Source organism: Xiphophorus hellerii, chromosome 7, assembly GCF_003331165.1.
Source record: "Xiphophorus hellerii strain 12219 chromosome 7, Xiphophorus_hellerii-4.1, whole genome shotgun sequence".
Lineage (NCBI taxonomy): Eukaryota > Metazoa > Chordata > Actinopteri > Cyprinodontiformes > Poeciliidae > Xiphophorus > Xiphophorus hellerii.
This window is the reverse complement of record NC_045678.1, coordinates 32,338,230-32,351,426: the sequence shown is the minus strand read 5'-3', so window position 1 is coordinate 32,351,426 and position 13,197 is coordinate 32,338,230. Positions and strand designations below refer to the sequence as shown.

Here is a 13,197-nt window from a genome sequence, read left to right as displayed (position 1 = left end):
GAACAGCTGGATGGAGACATGTTTGGTTCCAGCATCTTTGCTTCCTGTTGCCATGGCGACAGACTGAGGTCTGAGGTGACCTCTCACCTCTCACCTGGATCACAGGTTACCACCGGCGCCCAGCATCTGAGGCGTTCTACTTTCATTTCACACCAAAGTGATCCAGGATTAGTAACAATAAACTAAAGAAATATTTATTTTACATGTATAAACAATACAGTAGTAATAATGAAGGCTGTTTAGTTCTTAATTTGAATAAAATATTTTCACACGAATGTCGCCTGATGGTCAAACTAGCTCTGTCCAGCCAAACAGTGATACTAACGTCTTTTAGTCTTTTCAAACTGAATCGGCGCGTTGAAATCGATTGGAATGGAGAAATGACATGGAGTGATGATGATGATGAGGACCAAACAGAGGAAGGGGAGGGTTGGACATAGGAGCTGCTGCTGCCTTCAGCTTCATAAATGAAACGATGAGCGACATGTACCTCTGGTACCACAGTGTACCTCTGGTACCACAGTGTACCCGTGGCACCACAGTGTACCTCTGGTACCACAGTGTACCCGTGGTACCACAGTGTACTCGTGGTACCACAGTGTACCCCTGGTACCACAGTGTACCCCTGGTACCACAGTGTACCCGTGGTACCAGAGGTGTAGGACTGTGTGATCCGACCAGAGGACGCAGCCATACCTCCATGTCCGGCCCAGAAACAGCTGTTAGAGCCTTCCTCAGTTTTGCTCATACAAGTGACTCCAAGTCTTTTGGACAGAAATGTTGAGGGCCAAATAGGCCCTTTGTAAGTTCTGTTCGGCTGTGGCTTTTCTTTTTGTACATATGGAAACTTATCCACTCACCAGTTTTTGTTTGTTTGACTTACAGCCAACAGTGACACAGTGTGGTATTATCTAAAATTACACCATTCAAACACAATCTGATAAACTCGGGTAAAGTTAAGCTTGCTGTGTTTACTCTGTAGATTCCAGTACAGAACAGGTGAAAAAACGAGTCATCAACCCACTGGTGAAAGAATGGCGACCTCTATGGGTGAAAAATACAACTAAAGATAAACATTTTTGAAGTAATTATGAGTTTTGGCATATCACAAACTGCATTTTTTTAGTTAAGAAAATTTCGACATATTTAGGCCAACATCCCTTTAAAGGGTCAGCCGACCATCGCTGGTCAATGACTGCCCCCTGGTGGTCAGATAGTTATACAGCCAATGACTGCTGTCACTTTCTACTAGAATAGCAGAAAGTACAATACTGAGTCAATTTTATTGTTGTCACAATGTTTACCAATATTATTATTGAAATATTTTCTAATACTATAGTCATCACAATATTTACTATAAAATCATAATCAGAATATTTTGTAATATTGTGCAGCTCTTATTTCAACCCTTCCAGAGTGAAGGAGTCTTCCTGCTGCACAGCGCCCCCTCTAGGAGTCACAGAGAACTGGTTCTGGGATCTGTTAGCACGTTAACCTGTGTGACCCCTGATTCAACCTGGAGACGAGTCCAGGTGATAACAGCAGGTAACCTTTGACCCTTGCTGGGACATGCAGAGTGTCTGCAGACTCACAGTCACGGAACTGCTCCACGTCGTCATCGAACACGGCCTCCTTCAGCGCGCTCTTATCGTAGGCGCAGATGGTTTCCCCGTAGCCGTAGGGGGCAAACTCGCGGCTCCGGGGCCCGGAGAAGGACCGTGGCGACGGGGTGTTGAGCAGCGACGTCTTGTTATCCAGGGCGGTGCGGCCGCCTTCCACCACGTCTGAACCCAGACGACCATCAGGACCTGGAGACGGAGCCACGACTTCTCTTCCCACCTGACAGGAGGAAGTTCAGAATTAATCATACTTTCAAAATAAAATACCAAGATTTAGCATCTCTTTGCATTTGCAAAAAGCCGATATCTGGCACCTGGAGCTTTATAAATGCAGTTATTATATCCGGTTGTCCTGTAGTATTACTAACTATATGAAGGAATTGGAAGCTTGTCACTGGCATCAGATGCCAGCAATCCACCAGTAAATCATCAGTAATCCGCCAGCGATACTCTAGTAATCCGCCAGTAAAATCCATCAGCAATCCACCAGTGGGAAACTCACGCCGTCGTCCCTCTTGCCGTCACGGCGCAGCGGCTCTTTCAGGTCCTCCTGGCTGCGGTAGCTGAAGCTCTGGATGGCCTCGGTGACGCCGCGCAGCGAGCTGTAGATCTCCTCTGCGTTCATGTTCTCCGTGTCGTACTCCGTCACGCTGCTGGCACAGAGGCGGAACGGCGGGTCAGAGGACGCAGCTGGAGCAGAAACACGGCCACCGGTCCGCATGCGTGCACAGTGTTTCTGCTGCCGGTCCGGTCCAAGCGTGCCGACTTGTCGCTGAGCGACGCCTTCTGCGGCGACGCTCAGCGACAAACAGAACAACTGGACTCGGTCTACCTGGGTGAAAAGGCTCGGCGCAGGGCCCTGAGGCCGGGGGCGGCGGGGGGCGCAGCAGGGAGCAGCCCGTCGACCCCCCAACCCCACAAACCACTGTAGCAGCAGGAAGGAAGGATGGAGGAAAGGAGGAAACCAATGAGAGGAGGCAGGGCAAGGACGGAGAGAGAGGAGAGACAAAAAGAGTCTGAGCTGAGAGGTTCAGGTTAGAGGACAGATCTGCTTCCTGCTGACGCATCCAGAGGTTCTGACTAGTGGCATGCCGATCGATTGGCCACGGATCATAATCGACCGATTTCAGTGAAAAAGTGTATGATTGGTGATCGCCGATCACTGTCTCTTGTTGCCAATCACCAACCGATCACCCGAAGGTGAACTCTCACACCGAACGTCTGCTTAAAGCTGCAGCATGTAACTTAAAGTTTTTACATTTGTATTAAAACGTTCGCTGTCCTGGCATGAGAGATAATCTGGGAAAAAAATGTAAATAAAAGATGTAGCTGCTCTGCCCCCTTGAGATGTTCTGCAGAATTACGCTGCTGGGTCAGAAAGCAGCTAGCCATGCTATCGCTACCAGGCAGGTTGATCTGGTAACGTAGGGTTGATGATTTCAATGCAACCTGCATTTGACTTTGAATGAATGTTTCATTTTTTTACTCGACATTATTTAAGTGTTGTGAGATGTATTTGACTTTATGGATACTTTAGGCTTTGAGAGCCTTACTGTTGCATATTTTATTACAGAGTGCAGGTTTCCTGTTGTCTCTTTGACTCAGTACTTTATGCTTCGGGCCTGCAGGTATTTTATGTCTTTGTCTTAATTTCATGGTTCCGTTTTGCCAGATATCATAGCAGCATTTATACCTGAAGAGAAACATTAACAGCCAATCCATGTGATCAGTATCGGCAGGAAAAAACCTGATCGGAGCATCCGGAGGTTCTGACCTTTCGGACTCGGGACGGTTCTGGCGGTTCTGATGGGAAGCTTTTCACTTCCATCCGGAGCTTGGCTCTCAGCAGGTGTCATCGCTCCGTTACGATTTTTAGCTTAAAGCCGATGATTTCTACGCGAGTTTACGGCAGCAATCATGGCCGCTGCCATCTGTGGATGGACTATCGTGGAACCAGAACCCCTGGTGGGTCGGTACCAGAACGCCTTGCAGCCAAGGTTCTCCAGGACCAGCAGGCAGGTTTGGTGGTGACAGAACCGGCCGCGGTCCGGTCGGTTCCTACCTGGGAGATAGGCCACCGTGGGAGCAGTTGGTGGGGGAAGTGAGAGGACTGGACCTGCTGGGGGCGTGGCGCGGCGCCGTCCGGCCCACCGTGTTGCTGGGAGACCCCTGGAGAACAGAAGCAGAAGCTGAGCTTGAGAAGGCCTGGACCGGGTTCTGGAGGTTCTGGAGGGACTCACCACGCCGCTGCTGGTGTTGCTGGAGTTCTTGAGGTGGCTGTGCAGCAGCTTGGTGGCGCCGTCCTGGAAGGTCTTGGGCAGCGCGCCCAGCAGCATGGTGAACTCCGGCGTGTTCAGCTCAAACAGTGCGATCAAAACCACCTGGGCCGCCTGCGCACAGAACCAGAACCGCTTACTGATCCCAGGTCCTGGAACCAGCAGAACCAAACCTGCAGAGGAACCTCTGTCAGAACCAGAACCTGGCACCTTCCGTGGATTAGAGCAGGAGAACTGGACCAACAGAACCCAGCAACAACAGGTGATGTCCAGCAGAACCTGGAGAAGTTCTGGTGTCGACTCGGCTCTGGATCTGGTCTGGATCTCCAGGAATCTCCTCCAGTTCTGCCGGGTTCTGCCTGAACGCAGGCCAACCAGTGTACTGAGATCTAGAACCTGATCTGGATCCAGATGGTGGACCTGCTCTGCCCTCCAGAACCAACCCCTGACCCGGCCCGCTCTCTCAGTTGAGAGTTTTAAAATCGACGCTGGCCCTTTAAGTGAGCTGGGTGTCCCTCAGGGCTGTCCTCTCTCCTCTTATTCATTTATATGATACAGCAACCTGTGGGAAAGTTTGCTGACGACCCAGTCATCACCATGACGACCGTGATCCGAGACCTGGACCGAAGTGAGACTGGTCTCTCCAGAAGCTCCTCGCTCGCCCAGCTGTGGCGGCCCCATCTCCCTAAGGGGGGGCACCAGGTGATGGACCGGAACCAGAACTCAGCTGCTACAGGTCAACTAGGGATTCTGATAAAAGGCTTTCATAGTTTCAGATCCAATTCATTTCAGGGTTTGAAATTAATTAAATCACATCTTAATCAGCAAAACTTTCAGTTCAAAACCTTTTTACTGCTAATTTATGGAATAAACAGACAAATGAGCTAAAAACAAAACACAGTTTTAATCTTCAGGTGGAAAGCCTTTGCTCTTGAATCCTGGATGAAATGCGTCTCACCTTCCTGACGTCGGAGCTTTTAGGTTCGGTGGTCCAGGTAATGATGCGGGACACCGCCAGCCGCGTCTCGCTGGAGTTCACAAAGTCGGTCGGGTCCATCTGGCGAGCCAGAGACTCAATGTACTTCAGGATGGCGACCTTGACCTGCGGACGACGGGACGTTTAGTCCCGGGCCGACGGAGACGCGGCGGCGGGAGACGACTGTGGCTCACCTTGAGGTTGGGGGTCTGGGTCTGGTCCACGATGAAGCGCATCAGGATGTTGAACTGCTGGTCGAAGGGGAACGACTCCCTGAAACGCAGCAGACAGAAGCTGAGTTCAGCGACCTCTGACCCAGAAGGAGCTGACCGGGTCAGAGCGAAGGAAACCCTGAAACCAGTTGGACGGGTCAACGCCGGACATCATCTTCAACCATCAGAGCTCGTTTCCTAGGAAACTTTGATGATTTCAAGCTTTCACTGATCAGAGATGATGTTTGAAGAGTAAATATTCAGAGCAGAATAATTCACACCAGGTAACTGGCAACAGAATCAGATCCAGATCCTGAACCACATCCAGATCCAGATCCAGATCTGGTACCAACTCACCCAGTCACCTGGTTTGTAATATTTGGTGAACTTCAGGGCTGACGACTCGGCCTCCTTCTGGTCCATTTTATCTAGAATTTATCTCGAGTTTCTCCACCGAGGGAAAATGAAGGTTATTTGAAGTCTATTCTAGAACCAGAGAAAACTACACCAACATAAATATGCAGATGATGCTCTGCTTGTTAGAGAGAACATGATATTTTCAAGCTGTTTGACTCAGGGTTAGGTCACTCTGGCCGGTGTGAGAGAAGACCGGCCAGAACCAACTGGAGTCAGAAGGATTTTCTGTTTTCACAGATAAGGAACAACAAATTGACAAATTTGTTATTCAGCGCCGCTGAGATGGAGCAGATTTTGATTTCCTGGAAGTCCAAAACCGATTCCTGGAAGGCCTAAAACACAAATAGTACAAGTTGAGCCAGAATAACTAGCAAGGGAAGGGAAGCAATGCCATTGGTCCAAACGTTCAAATACACACAGTGATGTAGTATTCGAGACCGGTCTTGGTCTCAAGACCACTTTTTGATGGTCTCATCTTGGTCTCGGGTGTTGAGGATTCGGGATTTTATTTCAAGACCGGTCAAGACCACAACTGTGGAAATGTCACTAAACTACCAGCATATTGTCCAGATTATTTGTTAACATCTTTGTTTTCAGTAGATGCAAAACATACCGACTAAAATTCAAGCAATAGCGTGACTTACTAATTACGCGTTTCTGTTGTCAAACGTCGCCTCCCCCTTTAACTCGCACGTCTCCATCTCCAAGACATGCGCAGTGGTTTCCTCTGAGCGGAAGATGTCTGTCTAATAGTCAGCAGAGGCGCTGCCAGGAGTTTTGGGCCCCATGACCAAAAGTTTAATTGGGCCCCTCCACCAGCTGCTGTTACAATTTCTTGAGTTTATCTGAACCATCAAAAGCGTCACAATTTTAAAGCCTTGCTTTCTTTGGTCCAATACTGATAACTAGCACAATATTTACTGCTCATGAATTTTACATCCAACATTCTGCACACAGTTTGCAAGTATGTTGCTTAATTTTGTTCTATTAGTTTTAGATACTGACATGTTTCTCCAAACCAGCAACAGTCAGAAATATTCGTGTGTATTTTGCTTCATGTGCAAAATACACATGAATCAATCCAGACTTCTCAAAAAATGCTATGTAGTTGCATTTTATTCAAACTGCAGTTTATAACTTTAATTAAAAAAAATGTTTTCTCCATATTTGTTAAAGCTGTCTACATGTCATGCAGTTTGTTATGAGACAGATAATCTGTGAAAACAATCAATCTCCTCCACCTGAACTGCTATTGCTAGCTAAAGTAATGCAACGTTCCGACCAAAACAATCAATCAGAATCAGGAGGAGGGTCCTAGCGCTGTCAATCATCCTCATTCACTCACTGCTAAATGTGCTAATGGTGGAGAAACAACATATTGTTATTGCTAGCTACAGCACAGAGCAAGAGGAGGGAGGGAGCAGCCACGTGAGATTGTGATTGACAGCACTAAAATGCTCCTGTCTCTGATTGGTTGTTTCTAGATAGCAGAGGAAATAGTTATTTCACAGATTATCTCTCATACCAAACTGACATAACATAATGACAGTTTTAACAAATATGTAAAAAATATTTTATAAAAGTGACATAGTGCAGCTTTAATTGGACTAGGAGAGGAGAGAGGACGAGTCAGGAGGTCAGAGCTGCTGCTGACTGACTCACCTGTTGTTAAGAGGTAAAAGGTACAAGGGACGGGTTATCAATATATGAATATGTTGGTAATTTCTTTCCTTAATTCATTAAATGTTAGTGAAATGGAGGCAAACAGTCTGTAGCTAAGCTAACTATGCTAAATGGTTGATAATCTCACAGTCTACCCACCTCTTGGATAAAAACTGGATTACACATTGACACTCTTGTTTTTTTCTCTCTCTATTTTTTTGAAAACCTGGCTTTATTATTTTTATTAGCAGCATAGTAACAGCCACAGTCGTTCTTGTTTTCCACTGTCTGCTGCTGAACATCGTCACCATCAAACTAAGCAGGAAGGAACCATTTCCTGCAGATCCAGGGGGTTCTGGGTAAATGTCTGCTTTTTGGTCTGGGAGGGGCAACATTTGATTTTTACTGCTAAAAACTATTTTAGAAAACACAATATGATTAGTTTTGTAACTGACAGTTTTGTAACTCCAATTGTTTTTTTATTTCTATGAAAAAATAAAATAAAATTGCGGCGGGCCCCCTGTCGGAAGTGTCCTAACTTTCCCGGCGCCCCTGATCGTCAGTAACAGAATCCCACTACATAAATCATCAGACATGGAGACATGTAAATTCAGCAGCGCTTTGCTTTCGCAGACGGTGGGACTATGTCTAACTTTTATGGTCACTTAGGAAAGAAGCTCAAAGAAAGGTAAGCTCTGTGAGGTGATGCTAGCTAAGCTAGCTGTTCAGGGACACTTTGCATATGAAAAACGCTGTCAGTCACTGCGCTGCATTATTGTGTGGAGGTGTTGACTGACGTGTCACATATATGGGACAGCGCTGTGACCAAAATCTGCTATATAGCGATATGACATTCAGGAAGGATCCGATTCTTCTGAACGGCTCTTTACTAAGAGCAACAGTTCTGGAGCCTCACTGAGAGCCGCTCTCTGCAGTAGCTATTATTATTTTATTTAGTTATACACATTGATATTTATTTAACTACAGAATAAATAAGTGAGCATGCTCTCAATAGAGAGCATGCTCACTGCTCTCTGTTGATTTCGTCTCCTGTCATGTGGGAGATGTTACAGCTCTGAGCTGCTGGGAGAGAGAGAGAGAGAGAGAGTCACAGTCACCTTGTGCTTGGTTCCTTCTTGCTCCTTGGTCAGTGTCCATAGTTGAGTGTTTACCATTAGTGCATTGCCTTAATTGCTATGTTTAATGGAGCTGACAGTGGTGGTTTCTGACATGGGCAGTGTGGGCAACCGCCCAGGGCGTTATCTTGTTAGGGGTGGCAGGAGACCTCCGGATCGTGGCTCAGAGATGGAAGCAAAGCAGAACAAAGAGTTTGGAATGATAATGATATTGGTTAAATTTACTTCAGCTCTAAGTATTTAATATCTGAGTGTTTTTATGGGAATGTGGATGTTTCAGATCAATTTAAGAAGCAGTTTTGATCATATTTCATTTCATTGCGTCAGGTAGAGCGGGGCGCCGGTCTGGGACCCTAAAAGTCTTGGTCTTGTCTCGGTCTCCATACACTCTGGTCTTGACTTGGTTTCGGGTTAGGTGGTCTTGACTACAACACTAAATACACACCAGTAGAGATGAAGCCCAATAAAAAGTGATGCATCCAGTAAGAGCTGAGAGATTTTGGATATTTGTTAGAGATGTGTTTTGTGATTCCACAGACGTGCAATTAAATCTCTTCCCACTCGGCCTGAGCAGTGAAGAGTCCGAGTCCTGTGTGTTATTTTATATTCATATATTCCATAGTTAGTCACTTTAATTCTCCTATATGCTTCACCTGAAACCAGTAAAACCAGCAATACCAGGATCTTACTGGATGATCAGGACATATTTAAATAATGGTGAATCAGAGATTCCGGTAAGGCTTTTGGGTTTAGTTGTGGTGGTACCACTGGGCCTCTGGAACCTGAAACCAGTAGTGGAGCTCAGAACGTTCAGCCAATCTAGGAAAGGCAGCTCTACGTTTCAGCAGTTCACAGACCCTCTAGGTCATCAGATCAGCGCCTTATTGATAAAAGCTTGAGCAGCCCTCAGGCCGCGCCGCGTCCCAGTTCTGACCTGGTGACATCCAGAGCCTTCTGGACCTTGGCCTGGACCGAGCCTAGCAGGTCGGCGCCCATCTTCTTCAGCAGCTGAGTGAGCAGGACGAAGAGCCAGTCCTGCAGGTCGTCCTTGTGTACCGTGACGAAGTCCACCAGCGTCTCCAGGAACATGCTGAACACCTGGGAGCAAAGGCAGGTTCTGGTCAGACTGGCTCTCCGTCCGACGGGGAGGACGCGGACTGAAGGAGCAAACACTCACTCTCTGGAGTTAGAGCCACAGCAAGGCGGGCCGTGCAGCAGAACACACACAGTTAGCTCCAGAAACATCTCCAGCTGAAGACCATGCATGTATCTGAGGGTCTCTACCTTACTGTGGGGGTCTGCAAACATCCTGGTGAAGATCTCACAGAGTCTCTTCAGCTCCACCCGGCTGCACAGACAACAAACAGTTGGTTAGAACCCAACAGAACCAGAACAATGACCCACGACTTCCTGGAGGCAGGTCAGGTTCTGCCCTACCAACACAAACGTAAACATATGGAGTTTATTTACTTACTTTAATTATTTCTAACAGACAAGAAGTAAAACTTTCCAGTAATCTAAACAGGAACTTTGGTCAGACTAAGATGGATCTTTGGAAAAAGAAAAACTGCTCAGAAAAAACTCCTTTCCATGTTTAGTTATTTAGTTCTATTCCACATTATACTGACCCAAACCAACCTGTTCCCCTCCTGGCCTGTGGGGGCGCTGTACAAAGAACCACTGAAGGAAACGATACAAAAACCTCTGAAGACACTGAGAGCAACTTCCTTCTTCACCAGATGGAAACAAGATGGAGGCGTCAGATTTTAGTCGTTGGAGGATTTCTCTTTAGTCTTTGGCTGAAGACCAGGAGCCATTTCTGCTGCTAGAGCTAGGCTAGCACGTTAGCTTTGGTTGTGTTTACCCAGAATGCCCTGCGCTGTAGTCCACTTCCTACTTTTGGAGCGGTCTCCGGTCCGCTTGGCGCTCAGATTCAAACTGAACCCAGACCGAGGTTTGGAGGACCAGAGGTCAGAGGTCGATTAGCATTCACACCTCACCAACTGAACCGGACTTTATAGCAAGTTTACCGGAGTCAGGTGAAAGCGGACCGGAGTCGGGTGGAAGCGGACCGGAGTCGGGTGGAAGCGGACCGGAGTCGGGTGAAAGCGGACCGGAGTCGGGTGAAAGCGGACCGGAGTCGGGTGAAAGCGGACCGGAGTTGGGTGGAAGCGGACCGGAGTCGGGTGGAAGCGGACCGGAGTTGGGTGAAAGCGGACTCAACAGGGCTGGTGGTGGTGATGTAGCCTTGGAGAGATGTCTGAGATTTAAAGTGATGATCTTTCCACAGCATTTATGCTGTTATTACAGCTAAAGCCATCAAGTTTCTAAACAGGAAGTTGGTGACGTTAGAAAGAGGTCAGTACAACCAGGATGTGTCATTTGACTGGGACTGAATAAAACCACTTCAGCTTCCAGTTTGTTAAAATTTAAGATGTTTTGGTGTCTCTGGCTCCCAGTTAAGAAGAACCTGAATGGGGAGAGCATCTGGCTGCAGAAGGGGGAATACATCTGACAGTCATCAACATATTATGGGACCTCTGTGTTTCCCTCAAATAACTCCCAGTAGCAGAAGGTTACTTTACTAACCCCCCTGACAGGCTCCCACCTGAGGATCCTTTGGCTCTTCAGCAGGTTCTGCAGGCCCAGCAGGCCCTCCTTCCTCTCGGACCAGTTGGAGCTGGCGCAGTGGTTCAGCACCTCGGCAACGTCCTCCGTCTGCCGCAGGTAGTGGGGGATGCCTCCGTTCCTGGAGCTGTAGGAGCGCTCTGAGCAGGCGCTGGACGCGTCGCTGTTGGCGTCGTCATCAGAATACATCCCAGGAGACTCGTAGCGCCGCCGCAATGGCTTCCTCTGCAGCGGAGAGGGAAACGTTCATGCAGCGTCATGCAGGAATGAGAGCTCGGCGACCAGGGATGGAGGTTAAGACACATGCAGAGCTTTGATGTGATTCAGTCCTGATCTGTGAAACAATCTGTTTTCAACTCAGAGGCAGGCGAGCAGTGCCGCGAGGCTCTGGAGCAGAAATGAGACAGAAACCGGAGGAAGTAAAGGAGGCAGTGAGACAGACAGGCTGGCGATGGAGTGAACACAGACGGCGGGAAGCGTCCGTCTACCTTGTTCCTGGAGTCTCCCAGCAGCTGCAAGCAAAACGCCAGAAGGAAGACGAGAGAGAGGAGCACAAACCCAAACTGTCAAGGACCTTTTCTCCGACTTTCCCCCGTGGTTCTGAAGGATTGTGGCGTGGAAGCAGGAAGTCACTCACCAGAGCGTCGGCCACGGCCGCCTCCACCTCGGTGCCGGTGTTCAGGACCCGCATGGCGTTCACCGACGCACAAATCCTGGCTTGGTGGATCAGACCGTATCGATCTACAAAAACAAGACGGACGGCTGATTAATGAAGGGAACCGGCTGCCTGAGACTTACCTTCTTCTTCTTTGGTTTAATCATCAGCGCCCAACAAGCAGAGGAAGCCAACAGAAGAAGAAGAAACAGAAACATGCACCAGATGCTCAGAGTCTCATTAAGGGATGAAAACTGAAAATCAGGCTGAAAACACAAAGAAACAGAAAAACGTCACTTTCTGCATGAAATATGGATCGGAACCAGAACCTTCCTGGAACCCTAACTACATGTTTCCATGACAACTAAAGAAAAACCTGCCATGCTGGAGTAAAAACTGAAATCTGATGGATTCTGATGGGTTCTGGCTGCAGCCATGAGGAACGACAACAGAAGCAGACTGGTGGGCCACTCCAGCTCACACTGGGAGGACTGGGAACATGCAGGTCACCTGACTGGCCGTGGGGTTCTACAGAGGACAAAGCGCTGGTGGAACGGGAGTGGCGTCTGGAGGCTGCGGGAGAACCAGGAAGTTACTACTGGATCAGAACCACTGGGTCCAGTTTCCCCAGTTGGCCTCTGGGTTAAATATGGCGGCAGAGGACCAGGCCCCAGAGCCACTCACATTTAACCTTTGACCCTCCGGTCCTCAGTGACCAGCACACCTGCTGCAGACCATCTTCAGCAGCTCCTCTAAACCCAGGAAGTAGGCGGAGTCATGGTAGAAAGGCTTTTATTTCTAAGGTTGTACTCAGAGGAGATAGCCTGCTCCACTGGAAGCCCACATCATCCCTCCTCCACCACCGTGCCTCACTGATTTCTGGGTCTGGTTCTGGTCCAACATTACTCTCTGCTCCGCTAACCTCGGTCCGGCGGCCATGTTGGTTCTATAGAAGAGGTTTCTCCAGTAACCCTTCCAAGCAGCCAGACTGGTTCAGTCATGACCTTTGACCTTTGACCTGCTGACTCAGTCTGAGATGGAGCTCTGACCTTGAGATGTTTTCCTCTTGGGAATAACCTTTTTTAATGTTTTAATTTTATTATTTTCTTTAATTCCAATTGAAATGTTTCAATTTAATCATTTATTACATTTTTTTAAATGTCATTTTCATAAATTTTGTTTTATACTTTTTTACTCATATAATTTTTTATTATGATTTATCATCATTATTATTATACTGGGAATAATGTTTCTAGAACAGATTCCAGAGGGTGTGGAGATGACCTTTGACCCTTCCCAGGCTGATGAAGGTGATTAGCGGAGCTAAAAGCAGCAGCATGGAGCCTTCCAGCCGCAGCTTCTGGTTGTGTTTTAATTCATTCATGAGTAGAGTCAGTTTGCTGCTGATTCTCCAGGATTCATTCTGAGTAAAACGTTGGAAAGGCAGCAGCGATCCTGAGGAACACCAGGCCGTACTCACCCAGAGGAGCGAAGCCCCGAGCGGGGCTGGTGTCGCGGCTGCTCTCGCGACTGGTGTCGCGGCTGCAGCCCTGACTCATGCTGGGGCGCGGGATGCGGCTCCGGGCTAGCGTGCAGCGGGGGACAGCAGCAGAAGA

General features: G+C 48.0%; 1 protein-coding gene and 1 long non-coding RNA gene across 29 annotated transcripts in view; both read right to left on the bottom strand.

Annotated features, from left to right (window-relative positions):
- clasp1a (cytoplasmic linker associated protein 1a) overlaps positions 1-13,197 on the bottom strand; it is a 56,786-nt gene that overhangs the window by 11,627 nt on the left and 31,962 nt on the right. For 6 of the 28 annotated variants that reach the window (XR_004339946.1, XM_032568028.1, XM_032568035.1 and 3 more), the window contains 15 exons: positions 13,062-13,166; positions 12,092-12,154; positions 11,564-11,667; positions 11,415-11,438; positions 10,907-11,151; positions 9,583-9,646; positions 9,476-9,478; positions 9,233-9,396; positions 5,066-5,144; positions 4,854-4,997; positions 3,860-4,009; positions 3,682-3,788; positions 2,452-2,544; positions 2,122-2,272; positions 1,593-1,839 (listed from right to left, as the gene is read on the bottom strand). Coding sequence is in view for 27 of the 28 variants with exons in the window: in XM_032568028.1 (XP_032423919.1) it covers positions 1,593-1,839; positions 2,122-2,272; positions 2,452-2,544; positions 3,682-3,788; positions 3,860-4,009; positions 4,854-4,997; positions 5,066-5,144; positions 9,233-9,396; positions 9,476-9,478; positions 9,583-9,646; positions 10,907-11,151; positions 11,415-11,438; positions 11,564-11,667; positions 12,092-12,154; positions 13,062-13,166 (1,743 nt within the window). In the remaining variant the exon portion in view is untranslated. The remainder of the gene's footprint in view (positions 1-1,592; positions 1,840-2,121; positions 2,273-2,451; positions 2,545-3,681; positions 3,789-3,859; positions 4,010-4,853; positions 4,998-5,065; positions 5,145-9,232; positions 9,397-9,475; positions 9,479-9,582; positions 9,647-10,906; positions 11,152-11,414; positions 11,439-11,563; positions 11,668-12,091; positions 12,155-13,061; positions 13,167-13,197) is intronic. The other 22 variants (XM_032568047.1, XM_032568049.1, XM_032568048.1 and 19 more) reach the window with 17 other exon arrangements.
- LOC116723268 (uncharacterized) lies at positions 169-1,155 on the bottom strand. Its single transcript, XR_004339947.1, has 2 exons — positions 643-1,155; positions 169-490 (listed from the first exon to the last, which is right to left on the bottom strand). It is a non-coding gene; the product is annotated as an uncharacterized LOC116723268 (long non-coding RNA).